The sequence below is a fragment of the Corvus brachyrhynchos genome, unplaced genomic scaffold (genome assembly GCF_000691975.1).
Source record: "Corvus brachyrhynchos isolate BGI_N302 unplaced genomic scaffold, ASM69197v1 scaffold452, whole genome shotgun sequence".
Taxonomy (NCBI): Eukaryota; Metazoa; Chordata; class Aves; order Passeriformes; family Corvidae; genus Corvus; species Corvus brachyrhynchos.
This window is the reverse complement of record NW_008236764.1, coordinates 1,226,766-1,247,702: the sequence shown is the minus strand read 5'-3', so window position 1 is coordinate 1,247,702 and position 20,937 is coordinate 1,226,766. Positions and strand designations below refer to the sequence as shown.

The following is a 20,937-nucleotide window of genomic DNA, read 5'->3' as shown; positions in this document are numbered from 1 at the left end:
AATAGTACTGCACTCAGTATGTATCAAGAACACTGGATAACGAAATTTATCTCCAGAGGTGTTGACTGTGTGCCTTCATGCTCCTTCACAATGGATATGTTTGTTGAAGAATTCATTGCTAAATGCTGTGATTTACAAAGAACCGTACTTCTCAAACATGGACCAGAGAAAAGCTCAGCATTGAAAGCAGCAAGCAAGCATCCCATGTATGCAGCAACAATGAGAATTCCTTCACATTCGATTAAAATATAACCAAATATATTTATCATATATGGAAATTGTGGGTTTTAAGTGTTCTAATTTAACAGATTCCTTACGGATCAGAAAGCTGGTCTGAAAATTAGTAACTTTGATCATCACTCCTGCTGTCATTATTCATAACTCTACTAAGATGTCCAAATCTATAAAAGCAAGTTTTACCAGCAATATTTAATGGCAGAACTGAAGGTTCTCTTGCAGCTCAGTTACTCATTTCTCACACTAAAACACACTTCAAAATTTGCCAGAGTTAAAACAGTTGAACTATTTTATTGTGTTATGGCCTATTCTAGTGTTCAGCAATGCAAAAAGTAAAATAATGCTTTAGCAGTTGGTTGGAGTTCCCAGTGGTCACTAGATTGCATATTTTATACAAAAGAAACCAAAGTACTGTGGCAAAGCATCTACAGTTACTAAATATCCACTATGACTCAACAATCATTTCTCTCACACGAAACATTGGATAATATCAGAAATCTGCAGAGTGCTGTATTCCTAGATTGAGCAACTTGATTGTTAAGCATGAAGTTAGAAAAAATAAGCATAACATTAAAAGATAAACAAAAGCAATACAAAAATGTGTGTGGTGTAGTTGGTTGGTTTGCTGGGATTTTTTGGAGGGAGCAGATAAATGATTACAGTAACATGGTCAACTCACTAAAAACAAACAACCTGAAAAATTGACATACAATTTAAAGTAAAACAAATGTGCTACATAACTAGAACAACACAGGCCCTCTACACAGAAGTAGCTTTGCACTGTAATGACACAAGGCAATGAGATAAAATTCTTATACACAGACTTTGTGTTTTGAGTTTGGTTCTTTCTAACAGCCATTACCACTTAGAGCACAGTAAGTATTGCTCAGCACTCTAATACCATGAACCTCAATTTCCTAAACTTGAATCTGTAAGTTATCACATAATGAGGGAAAAGTACTATGTTGCAAGGAAGGAAAACAAACAAATGAAACCCCCCAAAAAATCAACCAAACAAAAAAATCCAACCCAAATCCAAAAACCAAAAGGAGTATTTTCAATACTAGCGAAGCTGCTCAACACTGCCTTTCATGTAGTTGCTACACTGTGTTAAACAGCCAAAGCACACGTTTCGTAGGAACAGTAGTAAATTTTTATACAGAAGACTTACCCATTATGGCAGTGAGTCTGAAAACTCAAACTTCAGGGAAATGGTTGCTTCATTAGCATTATTTTATTTCCTGAAATGCAAAACCAAAAAGCCCACAATTACTAAAGTTGTCAAAGCCATGTAAAACAGTCAACTTTTCATTGTTTATAGGCAGTTTTTCTAAAATTCTACATAGCAAACACGCATATAAACTACAAATAAGCTTGCATAAACACACATATGATGGGTGGAGAAAACAGATATTGCCCCCAAAGCCTCACCAGCCTAAGTAACATCTATAATTTCTGAATACACAAAGCCTGAGCTAAATACTCTTCTAGACTTCATCTGATTTTAATCTCTACCTACACCCCCAAATGATGATTAGATTAGTAGCTTAATTAACAGTAACACTCTACTACATGGGCTACCCACAACTCCAGATTATTAAGAACCAATTCTTTTTCTACAGGTCCCTGTAACTGCTGTTCACAGTTCTGTGTTCAGAACTACATACATATAGTTCATATCTATAAATACACATGAAACTCACAGCACAGATCAAGAGTCGTCAATACCTACTGATTACATAAACTAGAAAACTTCAAGTGTTATTTTTCATCATAATTCAAGAACATAACACAGATATCCTAACTTCCCTGAAAGCAAATGGCTCTGGAAGACACCAGGTATTAACTTTTAATATTCAATATATGTTATCCAGAAAAGCAGAAACATAAGGGCCACATTTATGAACAAATCCAGTCTATCACAATATCTTCAAAATTGGCCAATTGAAAAAAAAAACAACCCAATAATGAAGGATGAATTAAAATAATCTTTCTATAAGATGCCATTATGGAGCTTAACAGCAAAAAACTAAACACATCTCTCTAAACAGAGATGATTTGTTGTAATACAGACTAACACAGCAAAAAAAAAGTAGGTTTTTTTTAATTCAAGATAATAAAACTCTCTAATTTCTTAAGCAGTCACTGTAAAGAAGTAAGGAGGGCCGGTGTCCCTCCTCCTGTTTGTTGGCTGCAGTGGACCATCCTTCCTTCTGACTCAAGAGACAAAAGATCTACCCTACTCTGATAAAACAGATGATTTCCCTGCAAGTTCATTCAAGGAGCTACATCAATAGAGTATGACTCATTTTTTTCTCCTTTTTTAAACGAAAGTTATTTTCTTATGGTTTAGTTTCTTACCAGTGTGAAATGACCCCTGATGCCACCATAGGGCAACCAGTGGGAGCACATAGCTGAGAACAGAGGGGAGGTGGGCCAGCTCTTTCAGCACCAGCCAGGTTTCTTGCTTGAATATTCTGCCAATTTTGTAGGTAACAACAAATTAATTACAGTTTTCCAAAAGATTTCTGAGCATCTTCAATTAGGCATATAAGAGTTTTCAGCACTGTCTCTTACATCCTTATTTCATGAAAACAGTCTTTCTGAGCAGCATTCATTTCAGTGGAACTAGAAAGCTTCAAGTACTTATGGCATATTTTTCAGAAAGAAATTTGGACTTGAGAGCCATATGAAGGTCTCTGCAGGATACTGCCTTTTACCTATATATCAGATGAGTCACCTACTACCATCTATTACAAGCTCCATAATAACCAAGAGCAGCTTGGGCTTCTAAGGAAAACCCAGAGCTCCCACTACGTAATCAGAAACCAGTTCCATTAAAGAGCACACAAAAGAGCACATGAGAACAAAAAGAAAGCTGAAAATACAGTTGATGTGTATTCTGAGTTACATACTCCCAAGTCTGTGGACAGCCTCACAACAGTACCTGAAACAGCTTCCAAGTACTGGGGGAAAGAAACTCCCATCTAATGCTTTGTAAAGTATTAAAACCTCTAAGAGTGTGAAAAGTAAACCTGGCCTGGGCTGCCAACAGCCTCAGACAACTTTTACTACTAATGGGGTCTTCAGTCTCTTGATACCACCACAGCAAGAGACAGAAAAATCTGTTTCAAAAAAAAAAACCCCAAAACAAGCAAACAAAAAAAGAAAACAGTTCTGCTGCTCTGTAACACAAAAGGAAACTCATGAAGACAAAAAAAGCAGGGGATTTGTACTAATCTTCAGAGAGGAAAATGGGCTGAATTTTCACTTATTTGCTGAATGATAGTGGCCAATATCACTCAAAATAAGGACTGTATCTTTGGTCTTTGCTCTCACTCAAGATGCCAGGAGATCTGATTTACTTATTGAACTGGGATTAATTGCCTTTATGGCCTTAAATATCAGAACTAACATTTTTTCCCCATGAGCGATTCTTTGCATCTTTTGCATCCCCGAGAATTCAAAAAAGAAGAACATATATTAAACGATTTCCTATGCTACGTTTTTTGTATCAGCAATTGTCTTGGAGAATCTTCCAAAAAATTATTCCCTAAAGTGCTTATAAAACATCTTTTTAATTCTGTATTTGATCCAACTGTCTTAAAATGAAAGCTAATACCATTTTCATAAAATGTCTGTTTTAATTAGCTGTCTTAATACATAAAACATAACAATGTATTTCATGACTTTGGATGACGTACTGCTGTAGTATTTCTTTGTAAGCATTTCAAAGAAATACAATAGTTCTGTGAGGCATTTTAAATCTTCTACCACACCTGAAGAAAATAAAACCAGCTTACATCTCCACACAAAAACATCCCTCACGTTCTTCCTCAACCTAGCTGAAAAAACCCCAAAACTTGGAAGCTGAAGATATTTGAGCTTAAGGGCTCACACAGGGCTGAAGAACAAACATCTTAGGAAACTTCTCCTCCAAGTTCCTCCAGCTACAAGAACTCATTCTTTAGTATTAATCTGTGACATGTCTCACTAGAACATAAGATAATAAGCTAGCATCCATATATTTCCCCCTCCAGTTCCTTCTTATTCCTTAAAAGGAAAAAAGCCAACTTAAGAAAATTAAATTTCTCTGAATAACTTATGTTTCTTACTTTATCGCTCCTTTTAACCAAAATTCTCTGTTCAAACATGAAGTATAATCAGTCACCTTAACAACCTCTGTGTTAGCATTTAGCGTTACTTTAAAAATAAGCTAGCAACATTAAAATTTCAATTAGAAACATGACTCTGACCCAATTTTATGAAGACCTTTATGAATTCACCTTGGGAAATGAAAAAAGACTTCTGTTTTTAACTGATCATTTTCACAATGGGCTATAACAACACGGTGGTTGTGGAGAGTGAGTAAAAGGAAGCTAACAAAAATCAACATTTTTTTAAACAAGCATATATACATTCAGTAGAAAGGTAAAAAAGCATACCCTAATCCCTGGTTGCAAAGTAGCATCAGTACAGCGCACACACAAGAGCAGATTACAATCCAAGACAAAAAAAAAGGAAGTGAAATAAAAAATTGAAACTCGGAGAAAGACTCAGGAGAAGCAAAGGCTGCAAAACACAAAGAGCAGATGCAAAGGTAGAATAAAATTATGTCAAGGTCTTGCAGAGAGACACAAGCAGCCTGAATTTGAATATAATTAAAGAAGGGATGACAGAGTGAATTTCAAAAAGGTGTTTGCTACTCTTATCACATCATCAAAGAAGAATATCCTAGCAACAGAATTTTGGATATAAGGGTGGAGAGATGCTGATTCATATTCATGATTCACTTCCCACCAGCCACCTTCCAGAGTCGAAGTCTTTCAGAATCTGAGAAAGCTAAAAACAATTTCCAAGAATCACCTGGATATCTTCTTTCTTCAGTGGCTTTCTCAATGCAAATGAAACAAAGCCTGAGGACAAGTAAGTCATGCAGACAATGTAGCTGCTTCAGACACTCTGAGCTAATTGCCCATTCACACACATTTCTATAATAACCACAACACAGTGCCTCTGAGTTACTAAATCAAGAACAAAAAAAACCTCAGTGAAGCAAGCAACCTAGCTTAGCCTGATTTTGTAAGGAATTCAGACTAACATAGTAACACTCTACCTACATAGAAAGGTGCTTTACATCTTCAGAGCCCAAGCCTGTTTCAATAGTGGGGGGCAAGAATCTCAAGGACATAAATTCCCTCCACTAAACTTTCACTAAAATAAATGAGTGCAAGGATAAATGGTTACCAACCCTTATACCAAAGCAAAATGACATAATGTGAACTCAAAATAAGAAAGATGCACTGTAATTATTTCAATCCCAGGTAAAGATTAAGTCAGATTTACACTGTATTAGACATGAGCAAGTTAAACCAAAACAACATGAAAACAGTATCTGCTCACACTGCTATTCAGAGACACTTGTCTATAATAGATGATGCAAAAAGAGCCAAGCAAAAATGAAGACTGAGCTTTCACAGGGGATTTTTCAGACTGTAGAATGGACAATCAGAATACAAAGTAAGACTATGAAATTTTATTTCATAGCAAGAAGAATGAGCCAGATAAAATGGTTTTACTCTAAAAATGTTATTCTTAAACAATCAAATGGTTGGTCTCACACAGCCAGCCTCTTATAAATCACAGCAAGCAAGGCTGACAAAATCTCAAGTGATCACCTAGTCAAACATACCTACTTAACCTTTAACCAAAATAATGTGCAGAACTGCTTATTAAGGTTTTTATTAAAAAAAAAATAAACACAGTATCTGTGAACAAGACAAAGAGTAATACCTAAATCTGAACTTCTGTAGCCATTTCCATAACTCAAAGCAACTGTTGGCATAAATGACAATAATGACACTACCTAGTGTGACAAGCATAGCAATCAGTATTGTTACAAGACATTAGAAGACACCTAAAAGAAGGTAACTCCATAGAAATGAACATAAAGAACAGGATTGTATATGGACATACACACAAATGAACACTGGACAAAAAGCCATCCTTTTCAAAGAATATGAAAGCAGCAGCAGTAACACAAAATCATGAATGATAGAAAAAAAGAGAATTGAAGAACGGTAACGAGAAAACGTCTAACAGTAACACATCAGATGTGAGATCAGCTTTAGAAAAACCTGGATCTTTAACATATTCTAATAATACATAAAAAAGGTATTCACAGGGAGAGGAGAGAAGGGAGAAAAAGATTAAACTAATCCAAATCAAAAGCCAATGATACATTGCTAAATTAAGGTAACATTTGCAAAACAAAACAAAAAGTAGGACTCAGTGGGTCAAATTTGGAACATTACAAATTACATTTAACTGGGTGAATTAAATAAAAGAAATATTATTCCTGTCACAGTACTATGGGACCTTTTTAAATTAAAATATACAGCAAGGGAATGAATGGATAAATGCTTCTTAGGAAGTATCTGTTACAATGTTTGATTCCAGCCTTCTTTGCACGCCTCGAGGAATCTTTAGGTCTGAAAGCCAGCAGGGAGAAATCCTGTCTGTCAACAGCATACCAGGAAAGGCATGAGCCACAGAGCAGTAATATTCTCCTCAGTTCTTTCTCTCTCATGTGCCCTCTTCTATTCTGAAGCACTTTCTTCCCCCCTTCATTTATCCCAACTTTGAGGTTAACTGCATTGGACAGGACACACTGAGAGCGTTCACTGAGAGCTGTGCTGTGCTAGGAGAGACTGGCAAAACAGCAGAACCAACCAAGCCCTGCCAGCTGACACCTCAGAGCAAGGAAGACAATCTAGAGCAGCATCTCTCATGACCAGGGAAGTAATTCAGGAATGACGGAGTCCTGTCCTGGACTTGAGTAGCATCAGACAGAAACAGCATTCCCCTCTATTTTTACCTTATAGAACCACAGAATCACTAAGGTTGGAAAAGACCTCCAAGACCATCAACTCTGGAACATCAACCTTTAACTAAACACCACCACATCAACTAAACCAGTGCATTAGGCGTCACATCCCGCCATTTCTTGGACGTTTCCAGGGATGGTGACTCCACCACTTCTCTAGGCAGTCCATTCCAATGCATGACAACCCTTCTGAGGAAAAAGTTCTTCCTGATGTCCAACCTGAACTTCCCCAGGCACATCCCCTAGGCCATCTCCTCTCTTCCTACTGCTAATTGCCTGGGAGAAGAGGCCGATTCCCACCTTGCTACACGCAGCACCTCACTACATGTTTTTCCATAGTTACCATCATTCAACAGTTCTGTCCTGAACAGCTGAACTAAACCCTTCCATCACTAGAATGACTGTTCGACAGGAGAAACATAAACACATCAAATACATTTTCACAGAAAGAACATTTCTGGCTTATTTCCTGCAAAAGTACTTGGATTTATTTTAAAAAGTATTTTAATTCTTGTTTTGATTGTATGTAGCTTATTCAATATACATCCAAACTTTGCCCTGAATTTTCTCACTCTCTTCTAATTAAACCACTTTATTCAGCACCCCAAGCTATTTTAACGTATTCTACAGAGACCAAACAACCTTAAAGAGTACCAAGAGCCACCAACCGCTATGAGCATGATGGGCTTCATAAAATAATAGCAATCAACTCACTCATAGTTAACACCTTAAAAAAATTTTAATAAAAATATATTAAGGGGTAAAAAACCCCTCAGAAGTCTTTACTGAATTAAGATAGTGAAAGAGCAAGTGGTGATAAAAAACCAGAAAGAAATAGCCAGCATCCATTTTTTGTTCCAGTTTTGAGAAAAAAATCAAGAGGTTAAGTGCAAACCACACCATAGTGTTACTGGAATAGAAATTTCAGCACCAACAAGAACAAAGAGATAAATGCAGTATGTAATATGCTTCAAATCAAACATTTAAAATTCGTGATCCAGGAATTTTTAAGTCTTAACACTCTTCACAAAAGCAGTGGGTTTGTTTTCTGGATCATTCTTGCAAGTATTTGGAAATGCCTGGAAAACAAGAAGATTCTAGCGGATTGTAAATATTGTATAAATAACTGAGAATGATAAAGGAAAGGGTCCAAAAGTTGCCAATTGTTCTTATCACAGCAATCGATAATAAAATACTGCAATACTTAGCTTGGTTTCTACCATAGTAATAAATGCAAAACATAGCAAATGCCTCAATTTCAAGGTTTATTACTACTGCCAAGCAAAATATATCTTCTTGAAATAATTACAGATTAGTTAACAGAACTAACTGCAGCAATTACCCTACTTAGGTTTTTTCAACATATTTGGTTAAGTATCACATGATATTCGAGTTATTTGCTTTAAAACCTCAATTAAATAACAGGAAATTCAGCTGATAGATTAAAAAAAAAAGAGATCCATATTCCTACTTAGCAGAAAACACCAATGAACACGATTCCCACTGCAGGCCCCTGGAGACTGACAATGATCAGGCAGGCAGAATGAGATAGACAAGTTATGGCTTAAGGAAATTACCTGAATCATGTTTGAAAACAGTTGCAGTCCAGCAAAATGTATTTAAATACCATTAAGTGTTTTAAATACATATAATAATTTATTGTGGTTACTCTCCATTTGTTATTGATTAAAAATAACACTAAACACTTTAAAAATGAGATGAACTGCATTTATGGTGCTAAAACTGACAGGACTACCTTCTGAACTTCTATCCTTCCTGTAACCAGGAGGGCACCACTCCCAATTAGAAGCTGTATCTCATGCAAGTTTAAATATTGTGGTTTATTACATTCACTCAGTAATGTTTTTGCATTGAATGCATTTTAACATAAAGACAAGCTTTTAGGAAATTGGAAAAAAAGTTGCAGCTACAAGATTGGACTGTCTCAGCAAGAAACAACTGAGAAGAATTATTAAATCACAATGTGTAACTATCTAATGTAAGTGCAATACAGCATTAAAGAGTCATAGTGGAATCCTTGTGTGCATAAAAATGCAGTGTATGCAAAAGCCATCTTGCTTCTGTACACAACCTACAAGCACAGTGCTCTGTGCAGACGGCAAGTGTGGGATGGCTGAGGCAGCAGAATCTTTGTGGCTGCTACAGAGGTATCAGGTATCTCTATGATGTGCAGACTTGAGATTTCTTACCCTGAAGACTTTTAAAATCTTCCTGGCAGGCAAAAGAAAGTGAATTAATGTCTCACTGAGCCCACAGGAGCATGCAGACTTACCTCACCTAAACAGCTACAGACATGATTCAGTATTTGTTTATTCTATGAAAAGAAAGGTTACTAGCTGTACTCCTTCCAGAGTTCAATTTAATATACAGACAAACAAAAAAGTAACAAAAACCCCCAAACCAATAAAACAGACCAGACTTGCATAAAGAACAACATTTATGGATGGTGCCTTCCCAGTTCTAGGAAGAATAAAACCTCGAAAATCAGTGTGGTCAGTTCTAGCACCCTAAAAGCAGCTCTCACTCAAATTACCTTGAGAATGAGATTTCAGAATTAATTGAAGGATGCAGCATGCCCAGTGACAATAGCAAAACTTCATTCAGATTAAATCTTTAGCTCCTGCTGTTCTATAAACTGTAATTTGACAGAGTCATGTAACATATATCATCTTGATGAACCATGATCTTGACTTGAAAAACTTACAATGTGCTGGAAGGATGGAGAATGTAAAGCCAGAGTTTTTAAGGCTTGTTCTCATAAAAATGCAAAGCAGCAGTTCAAGATGAGTTAATAGCAAAATTAGGCTTTTGAGATAAATATCTTAACACTTACAGCAATATTCACAAAGAGTAACCGTAGTCTAGGAAAGCTAATCTCTCTACACTTCCTTTACAGTTGATAGGGAGAGATAAGCATAGAGAGTTTCAAGACACTTAAATGCAAGTTTCCTGCTTTGAATGAACCTCTTCTTTCCAAGCAGTATCAAGAGCCGCTATTAGCTAACCCTTCATAGGCCCACTCCATTTCAAGTACACAAAAAAGATAAGACTGTAATTGGCCTCAAACAGAAAGACATCTACTTTCCTCAACAAGATCACTTTCCTCACCTAATTCGAGTTTTACAGAACTTGTCTATTTCCTGTATGTCACTGCCTCTGCAGCAGCCAAAGCACTTGACAACTCATTTCTCAGCTTAACTGAAAAATTACTTTGCTGATACATCAAGCAAATCTTTCTTGAAAGTCATTATGCTTTCTCAAGATCTGTTCACGATTTTTAAATTTAAAAATTTTAAATTGAGGAAGGGTCACAGCAGCTGAAACTTGCAGACAGGCACCACAGTGACACCTTGCAAAATATGTTAGTGCTGCCAATTTTGCAACAGAACATACTGGCTGGCTGCAAATTGACTGCCCGTCCTCCTTGCTTATCCAGGACCAGATTTTCTCACAAAGGTATGTCCCATAAAAAGTAAGAGACACAGTTCACTGGGCTACAAATAACCACATCACTGCCTCCAGAGCACTGTGACATCTTGGAAATTTATCAGCAGCATCAGGGTGGAAAGCCTCAGAGCACCACAACACGAAGATCACGTTCCTTACCATAAGCTGGGCTATATGCTAAACAAACTGCTTAGTGCTAGTCACATCATAAAAGTGTTTAAAGCTAACTCAATAATTAAGATAACATTAGAGTGTCCACAAACACACAGAGTAAAACACTTCAGTGATGTTTGTAACTTTATCCTAATTTACTATCTTATGTGAACTGAGTAGCTGTATAGAAGGTGTCTCAAACAAAACACATGTATGAAATTTTTAGACTCCAGAATGCCATGAATCATGCACTACAGTGAGTGTCATAATCAGATTCAGGTGCTTCTGTGTCTCCTTCCAAAAATATCAAGTGGTGCTCTCAGCTCAGCACTTCTTGCCACCATTTGGAGCCCTTACGCGGAAGCTGCCATGAGCGGCATCAGTGTTAGCTTTTTCCAAACTTAAAACTAACAAGTCCAAATATTTGGGAAGAAGGGCTAAAGGTGTTACAACAAAAACCATTCCTCACTACAAATCCTCACAAATCTGCATGTCCTCTATCCAAGATCCTATAGGAAGGTAACTGTTTGGAGGGGTTTTTGTCCAACAGACAGTTCAGAGCATATATCCTAAAAGAATATAGTTTAGTTCTCATCCTTGTGACTGCATTCGAGATCACCAGTTCAGCCAAAGAACTAATTGTACACAGTACACAAACTTAATCCTACCAGTACTACCAGTATTGATGATTCCACCAACCTTCACTACTCTAAGAATGGAAGACTGTGCTACAACCAGCGACAAATAAATGGATTTTAAGAGTAAACCCGTTACAAACTACTTCTATCAACAATATTCTATGAGCAAAAATAAAGTACATTAGAAAAAAACTGCAGTCTTCCAGTAGAACTGAGTATTGCAAACAACTGGAGCATTTCAACTAATGTACAAGGGCGATGACGTACAAATCACCAGCCAGATACAGCTTTTGAGGACATACAGAAGAAAGCACCTCCAGTAACTAGTTCTATCCTTTTCAGTTAACCTTCCAGTTTTGTGACTGCAATGGGTTGAAATAGAAGCATTTTGGGAAACAAGCCAGATTAATAAACCCACTCTCCATTTCTACACTTAGTTTTAATATCTATCTTCAGGTACTGAAACTGCAAAGCTTTGTTTTTCTTCAGTATAACAATCTTATTTGACAGAATCTTCCACTCAGAGCAAAACTCAACTATTTCAAAGTTGCAGCAGTTCTGAGTTTTAATCATGGCTGCAAATCACATCACCACTATTTCAAATCAAGTACCAAAAACCAATTAACACAAGGATACATACGAGCCTTTCTGATTAATATGACCCACCTGGCATTTTGCTGTGACGTCAGTAAGAACAGAATCTAAGCCTCCAAGAACATTTTTGTGTCTTCACCATGAAGACATCTCAGTCTCAATTACTCTCCATCTTCCAAATTTTGCAAGAAATAAAGGAGAAATCCTCCTCAGTGAACAGTCTTTGTTATATACTATCTTACTCATTCCTCAAAGCACAGTTGTTCCTCAAAGCACAGTTCTTCCTGCACACTACTCAAGGCAGTGATACACTGAGGAAATCCAGAGTACAGTAATATAAATATGAATTTTCTCATCTTCTGCTGCCTTGCTGTAATGTTTTCCTACTCCAATGACGCACCAGCACCTGGAGCTTCTGCCTAAAATGCATTTCCTGGCTCACACTCAATTCTTCCTCATTAAGTACCCCACCTGCTCTTCTCATCATAATTCAAATTAGCTTTATACATTCAGTCAGCTCATTTTTTCTATCCTCAAAACAAACATAAAATGGAAAAAAAAAATCTCATAATACACTAACATGGAATATTTAAGTAGATAAGACATTCATGAGCCATGCAGATTTCCAACACAGCATAGAAAAAGCACTCCTGAATCCATCTCTAATTCAAGAATAAAACATGCAACAACAAATAGCTATGAATTGAACCAGGGAGCCCCAGATATGGACAGACTCAGACCTGTCACACTTGGAACTGTACAGAGCTCAATAATACCACCAAGAAGACAGGTAAGTGTGTAATTAATATACATTAATGGAAACTGAGAAAACCTTGTGCACATGCATAGGTAACACATACTACGCAAAATCCAAATATTCTTTCACATGATTGTGCAGCATTTTTGTAGCAAGCAAGTCTCAATGAGCAGGTCTAAATGGACAAATCTGTAAGCTTTTACCCATATGCAACAGGCACTGTGTTTTAAACTAGATGACTCACAGAGGCCAACACATTAAGACATTGCTAAACTACCAAGTGCACAAACTCGTCACTTTACATTTTTAATAATAATCTTTAGCTCCCTGTGAATCAGAAAAAAATCATAATTCAACTCAAACCCTCATATTAACATTTAAACCAAAATGTAAAAATAGAAACCTAGGTTTGTCAAAACACTCCAGAATCAAATGCAAAGACACAAAGACAACGTATTGTCATAAGGCTTCCTTCTTGAACCTGCCCTAGCACAGCCCTTAGCAGTGGGTACCAAATTACAATGAGATCTATGACACTTTATTATTACACTTTTACCTCAAGTGATAAAAATATAAGAATCCTAATAAACACAGATAATAAGGTAAGCTAACTACAGACTCAAAAGTTCCAGAGAAAGGACTACTATGTTTGTGCCCACTTCTAACCATCACCTTTAAGACAATTGGTCCACTGCTAAGGTTGCACTTGTGTCAAGAGACTAGTCCTGCTTGTCTACAGTAACTGCTACTGTCCAGCTGAACTTTAATGACAAGCAGGAGATCTGGAGCCAACAGATGATCCAGCTGAAAAGAGTTATTTTACGTTTTAATTAATAATCAGCCTATCTAACTGGCCTTACATTTCTACAGTATCAATGCCAACACAAAGAAAGGAGCAAGAACTCATGCTGGAATCAACCCTCTTAGCCACTGCACAGATCTGGATCGTTGAAAAAGATTCTCTAAAAGATGACGTGCATAATGCAGGGATTTCAGGAAATTACACAATATTAAGTGTGACATATAACAAATAAACTACAATAACATGTATATGCATAATTGTGATAGAGCAGGGAAGAGCAGATATGGCTGTTCCAAAAAGAGATCCTCACTTTCAAATCTTGGTGCACTATGTGTACACGCATAAAGAATTGATTTCACTCAGTATCATGGTCTACTTGGATTTATGGTGCTGGAGAAGTCTCACCAAAGGCCTTCTTGAAGTCACAGCATAAGAAAGAATGTCTACCCTTGCATGAATAAATTGGTTAAAATATAGAAGACATAGGACAAACAGTTGTTTTCACAAGGAAGGAAGAGGATGCCAGTGGGCCTCCAGAACAGTGTGTGTTGTTCAACATATTCTAAATTATCCAAGAAATAGGAGCTTTCTGAAATGCCTATTATTTGGGAGAGCAAGAAGAGGACTGACTACAGTAGAGGTGGTGGTCTTTATCAGAGAGAGGACTGAGCAATAAAGCAGGTAATTACCAGCATTGATGAATGAAAGTGATACAAGTTGAGTGGAGAGGCGGAAGGAGAGCAATGGGTCCAACTTGGCATGTAAGAAACCAATGGGCTTTGCACTGAATACTGCCAACACTCAGATAGATATAAAGCCAGCATTAGGAATTATGAACAGAAAGTGCAAAACAGATCACTGTCTTCACATCTTTAACACCATTAGCATTCCTGAGACCTTCACTTCCAGAAGAGTATGTAGCAAACTAGGAAAAGGTATAATCAAAGGCATAGAATGGGTTCTACAGGGGAAAAGAAATAGGCAGGTTAGGACTCCGGTTTCAACAACATTTGGGTGTGGGGAGAAAGTGACAAAGGGCTACAAAACTGTACAAGGAACAGAGAGATGTATTGTTATAATAGACAGAGAATGTTCACTCTCCTCCAAAAGAAAGGTGGTACCAAAGGAACTCAGTACAACTGTTTAAAAAGTTTTTAAAAAAGAGTAGTTTTAACTGGAACCACTGACGTACCTACAGAATTTCTTACGAAAGGATATTTGGATGCCAGACATTTATTTAGCTGCATGCAAAAAAAGTCTGAGAAAAAAAATCCTAACATTACTAGCTACACAAAAACTACACCAGATTTAGAATCAGCCTTTACTAAAAATAATTAGGGATTGAAAGAATATTCAAGCTAAGTATGGTTACACTGTTCTCACTCTTCCATAAGCATTCATTCATGCTCATCATTGAGGGAAGAATATTGGATTATCTTTTCTTTGATTCCATCACGGATTAAGATTTTATCTAAAACTTGCCAGACAGTTCACCAGTAGCTTCTTTTGAAAGTCTCATTCAGTATTCATGGTAGTGCCGGCATCACAGACACAGAAGCATAACAGCTATTCCATAAAGGAACTTGCGGCAGCAAGGCATTGGTTAATTCAGTCATTAAGAAGTCATTACATTAGCCACCTCATCCCTGCCTGAAGTTACTGTGCTTACTGCTACCAGCAGTGGAAAAAACACTTTTCTAAATCCAGCCGTATACCAAGACAGTTATCATCAAGCCATTATGGAAAAAATAAAACAAAATTCCCATGGAGGTTTGCTATTCAAATTGTTTTTTATTTTTAAAAAAAAGTCTTATGCTGAAAACACAGTCAGTGTAACAAAAGAACAATTAAATACAGGTTGAACTTTACCAGTTTTCAGCCACTGCATTAATAAAATATTTAGGGTGGCAATTCTCATGTTCCTCAATAGAATGCTGTATTTTATTGAGATTTTCCTTTAGAAGTTTAATTTCTGCTTGTGTCAGTATTTTAGCCCTCTGTTCTCTTTTTTTTATTTTTATAAATTTAAACAGCTTGATCTAGATTTTTCCAGTTTTCAAATGTTTGTTCAAAGATGAGACTATAGTTACGTCTGGTAACATGGCATTTAAACTGTTAGCATTTACAGACCTCCTGCCTAAATTATTTTTAAATAATTTTAAGGAGAAGTGAGAGGTATTTAACACTGACTCCTTGAATACTTCTTCCTGCAAGAAACTAGAAAAGGTCTTAATTAATACTCATTATTGGTGTCCGTTTAATTTTTTGTGAAGAACGCACTTCTGAAAGAATTGCAAAATTTGTCCCCTCTGTGATCTAGCCTCAATAATTATGGATAAAATCATTTACGTAAGTCAGATAAAATGGAGTGAAACCAGGGAACATGCTGAACACATCTGTTTCATAGCTGACTCTGCAATTCTTCCAATAAAGTATGCTTATAGGATAAAAATTTCTTCTGCTACATCACTGGACCATAAGACATCTCAAAATGGCAAAAGGCTTGTTCAGGTACAGTTACGCTGACAGAAGTTACCTCAGCAATATGATTTACTTCAAAAGACAGCACATGCATAAAACAGACCAGTAAGGACACATTTTTGCCAACAGAAGCTGTGTCTAACCCTAGGAGAACTTGTCCTCAATCAAATTTCCTGTTATAGAGCAGGCTTATGTTCAAAAGCCACTGGGATTGCATGTGCTGGTAAAGAGATATGGAAGAGCAGCAAGTGCATAATCTGCTAAGTCTAAAAATGCTTCATAGAAGAAAACTAACCTAAAACAAAGATTGAATTCAATACAGTATAAGGTTATATTCCTTGGAAAGGTAACTCTAATACATATATATGAAGAAACAGGTAACTGATACAACAAACACTAGTACGAGCTCCTGTGTTAGCAAATGCAGGAGTCAAGAACCTGATGGTGTTGGCAAGAAAAAAAAAAAGCCCCAACAACAAAACAAAAACAAAACCCAGCCGTACCTGCATGCACACACCCTAGAATGACATTTTAATAAGGCCGTCATGTTACTTCTGCTACTTACAGAGTAACTTAATTACTCTGTTGCTCAAAAACTGTCTGTAGAACTCTGAAAAAGATACAGACAGATCACACAGAGCACAGTAAGAGTGAACAACAAAAACTGTTTGCACAGTTCAGTAAAGTCTGAAATAAAAGGAGACAGAGGAAGTCTTCAGATATGCAAACACTTGGTGAAAAGAGCACAGAAATCATTATCCTGCATGAGTAATATGAGTTGGATGAGAATTAAGTGGCTTAACTAGCACCAAGACAGAGTTAAGTTAAACGTTAAGAGAAGCCTCCTTACAACAATAATAGTCATGTACCAGCTATAAATAGACCAGTGAAGAGGTGTGGTATTCCCCTCTTCTGAGTTTTTTAAGAGAAGATCAGACAAATGTCTGTCACACATGATTTCAGCATATTTCCTTCTGCCTCTGGTGGGGGCTGACCTCATGAAATCCCTTCCCTTCTTACACATCCATCATTTCTTCCTTCATCCAAATGAGAAATGTTCATCAGTGTTATCATACCTGAGCTTCAAAAGTACAGTCTTTCCAATATAAACATCTGAAGCACATGAATTTTATTACATTGCTGTTGCCAGATTGCTAGTGTACTTGGCACAAATCACCGCAGGAAAACAAAAGCAGCATCTTTTACTGCTGCAGATAATCCACAAAAATGGACAAATGATGAATGGAAATACAGAAAGAGAAGCCTGTGAGAAAGATATTGTGAAGGATTCAAAGAAAAAAATGGCTGAAAACAAAGTTACAGCAAAGAAAAAATACTTTAGCCTAAAGAAAATTGTTTTCCTTTCACATGAAAAACTGAGTTAAAGTTTGCTGGTATATCTTAAAAAATATGCAATAATTTGAGATACAGAAGTACACCTAAGTAAGACTTCACAAACAGATGGGCCAAAGACATGTCTCTACAGGCCTCCCTGCATTACCAATTCCCAGCTCCCGGTTTTTAAAGGACAGTGCAGATACTTCTGCTTCGGCCTCACTCAAGTAAGTCCAACCTCAAATAACCTCATCAAGCTGGGTGCTAAACTATGCCACGTGTATTTGTGGGTCAAGTATCTCTAGAGCAGTAGTTCCCATTTCCCAAGGAAATCCCTGCAATATCACAATACAGAACTCCATCTTTCCTTTTCTTATTGTCACCAATCTTCCTGCAGCTTCTAAAAGATTACATTTAAGGTGAATATATTAAAACATCCCAGAAAAACCTGCAAATAAGCATGTTTAGTCTAAGAAAATGGGTTTACATACAGCCATAAATTGCATTTGTCATGTTATTAAATCAAGATGTCATGTCAAGAACTAGAAGTGAGAAATGAATCACAACTAACACACTGCATTCTGAACATGTTCCCATGTGTCCAATGTTATTCTGCAAGCTGTGTGCAATTATACCACGCAGGATCTATTTTGACCTTAGCACTACAAAATACCAAAATATTAAAATAGCAAAAGTAGTATTTATCTCTAAAGAGATTTTTCTTTCTTCCCACAGAAAAATCAGTGTGTTCAATTGAATTCACTGAATTCACTGATTGAATTCAGATTTTTTTTTTTTAAATTTAATACTGTGTCAGTTCTACTTCAGAATCTTAAAAGCTTACGTTTAGAAATTAAACTTTCAGGACAGCAAACCTAATAGCTTGCTAATTAGATAAACCTAGAGTCACTAGGCAATATACATACTTACATTAGCTTGTCATGCATATGAAAACACATGACATTTTCTGCAAATGTATTTAAGATATACTTAACTACATCAATCAGTCAAATTTTCATCATTCATTTCTTTTTCTCCCAATAGTCTAAATAAAGGATAATGTTAGTAGTATGAAACATCTAAGAAGTTATTACTAGAAAATACATTCATTACTCCAAACTAAATGGGTACCTCTCCATAGATCAGAACACCCTCAGCTGTGCATTGAAGAAGAGGAGGAACAAATGAAGGAAATCAGTCCATTATCATACTCAGGCTGCATTTTACAAGAAAACATTGCTTTTAAGCTTAGAGGATGCCCAGTTAGAGAGCCACTGAACAACTTGTCACAAAACCAGATTACATGTAACTCATTACTTTTGGTTTAGTTTGCTGAAGTAAAAAGTCAGCCTGCAGTAGAGAGGACAGAAAAAAATACAAAACTTAAGATTACCAAGATTGCAAAGCTTTTTTCTCCATAGTTCTACATAAATACTTATTATTAATGACAAGGTTTTAAAAAACAGTAATTCTGATTTGTACCCAAATACGAACAACTTCTTTTAGGAAATGATCAGGAAAAAATGTGAAGTAAAAACTGTAACTGTGGCCTAAATTTAGAGCTTGACCAATTTGCTTGTTTTCTCCAGAGACAACTTTATAATAAAACAATCTCTCCTGCATTTAGCATCACTAGGCTTTAATTCCACAAGCCTGGCACTGACTAGCTCTCCCAACAATCATAGCAAAGAACCACTGACACATCTATGACCAAAATCGAAAGGTTATTCATTTTTACCATAAATTAGTTTTATCAACATAAAGCAAAAACAAAACAAAAAAGCTTGACTACTGATACTAAACAACATAATGCTCATTTCACCACATTAATAAATTCTGTCACAGCTCTCTACCTAATAACATTTACTATAAAAACTCCTAAGATTACCAAGCTATCTTGAAAAAAAAGGTTCCTCTGACTATTTAGAAATCTCAGCAAGCCAAGGTAAGCAATGCAAAAGCATCTGTTTTCTTCACCTTAGTCTTCTATTAGTGCCAGGTAAACCACCTGTTCAAACACCAACACACAGTTCATCAAACCAAACTCTACACAGATTTTTCTTCTCAAGCAATGAGTCAATCTGACAAATGTTATCTTCCTATTCTGCTTTATCAACATACAAAAAAGCCTTGGGGAAAAAAATTAACTATATACAGCTTCACTACCTGAATCAAATCTGGGTTCAATATATATTGGTGGCAGTCGTAATAGAACACAGAGTAAAGGAAACAGCAATTATAGCAAGTTTTGGTTTTTAAACAGATTTCTAAGGAAACCAGTTAATTACACAGTCACTGTAAGGAAAGGTATAGGTGAAAGCAGGAAAAAATAGCAATGAAAAAAATTTATTCTAAGGTTTTTCAGTGTGGCATTAATACTAGCTCACCAATGTCCCTCCCCTTAAAAATATCCACAGGGAACTCCATAAGAAAGAACACTTTCTAGGGTTTTCCATTAGTAAGTGCTTTGCCACGAGAGAACCCAAGGATGTTGTACAAGACAAGCCTATAGACATTCACTCTGCTAATATGTCTCTGCCATACACACAGCAATGCAATTCCGAAGGCCTCTAACGCTCTGCAACGTGCTGCATTGTTTAAAGAAACGTTATAGTTAAGAGACATTTTCTGCACGGACTAGAAATCCCCCTTATTTCAAGGCAGAATTCTATTATCTTTTACCACCTTCTTAGAGGACACTTCATGATACAACACAGCTTAGAAGTGCTCAGCTAATTTAGCGCTTTGATCTTCAGTAATGCCACAGCCAAAAACTAAAACCAGATTTATGAAGCAAGAGAAACCAAGGGGGAAAAAAACCCCAAAACAACAACAACAAAAACCCCAACCTTGCTAGTGCTGCAATGCACTTCAAAAGCGACACGGGAATAAATAATCCGACGTTCACTTTTTCCCCTGACAAAAACATCTCGCAGAATCTGACCTACATACCCAATTCATAGCACTACCACTGCAGAGCAATTCAAAGACGACAAACCACAGCATCAGCGAGCAATCACGGGAAGATTCAGGGTGACATAGAAAAATACTCGTAAGGCACGTAGAACACTTAAGATACTGCAGCGGCAATAGAAGTAACATTAACGTGTGTCTCCCGGCACCGCAAACAACTACACCACCGCGTAGCTCCACCTGCACCGGGCCGGGTTCGTGCTATCCCCAGCCCGGGCACCTCCGAGACGCCGGGGCCGGCAATCACGGGAAGATTCAGGGTGACATAGAAAAATACTCGTAAGGCACGTAGAACACTTAAGATACTGCAGCGGCAATAGAAGTAACATTAACGTGTGTCTCCCGGCACCGCAAACAACTACACCACCGCGTAGCTCCACCTGCACCGGGCCGGGTTCGTGCTATCCCCAGCCCGGGCACCTCCGAGACGCCGGGGCCGCCCCAAGGCCCCCCAAGACGCCCGGGCAAACCCGCCCCGGGGTTCCCACGCACCGACCTGTGTCACGGCGGAGGCCGGGCGGGGTTCGTGCTATCCCCAGCCCGGGCACCTCCGAGACGCCGGGGCCGCCCCAAGGCCCCCCAAGACGCCCGGGCAAACCCGCCCCGGGGTTCC

General features: G+C 37.3%; 1 protein-coding gene across 3 annotated transcripts in view; it reads right to left on the bottom strand.

The window, feature by feature from the left end:
- Positions 1-20,851, bottom strand: part of MAP3K2 (mitogen-activated protein kinase kinase kinase 2) — a 53,459-nt gene extending 32,608 nt beyond the window's left edge. For 2 of the 3 annotated variants that reach the window (XM_008644835.2, XM_017727307.1), the window contains exons 1-2: positions 20,821-20,851; positions 1,409-1,478 (exon numbers count right to left, since the gene is read on the bottom strand). In XM_008644835.2, the coding sequence (XP_008643057.1) occupies positions 1,409-1,412 (4 nt within the window). In that variant the 5' untranslated portion in view covers positions 1,413-1,478; positions 20,821-20,851. Of the gene's footprint in view, positions 1-1,408; positions 1,479-2,598; positions 2,620-20,820 lie in introns of those variants that run through there. The other variant, XM_017727306.1, reaches the window with a different exon arrangement.
- Between the last annotated feature and the right edge of the window lie 86 nt (positions 20,852-20,937).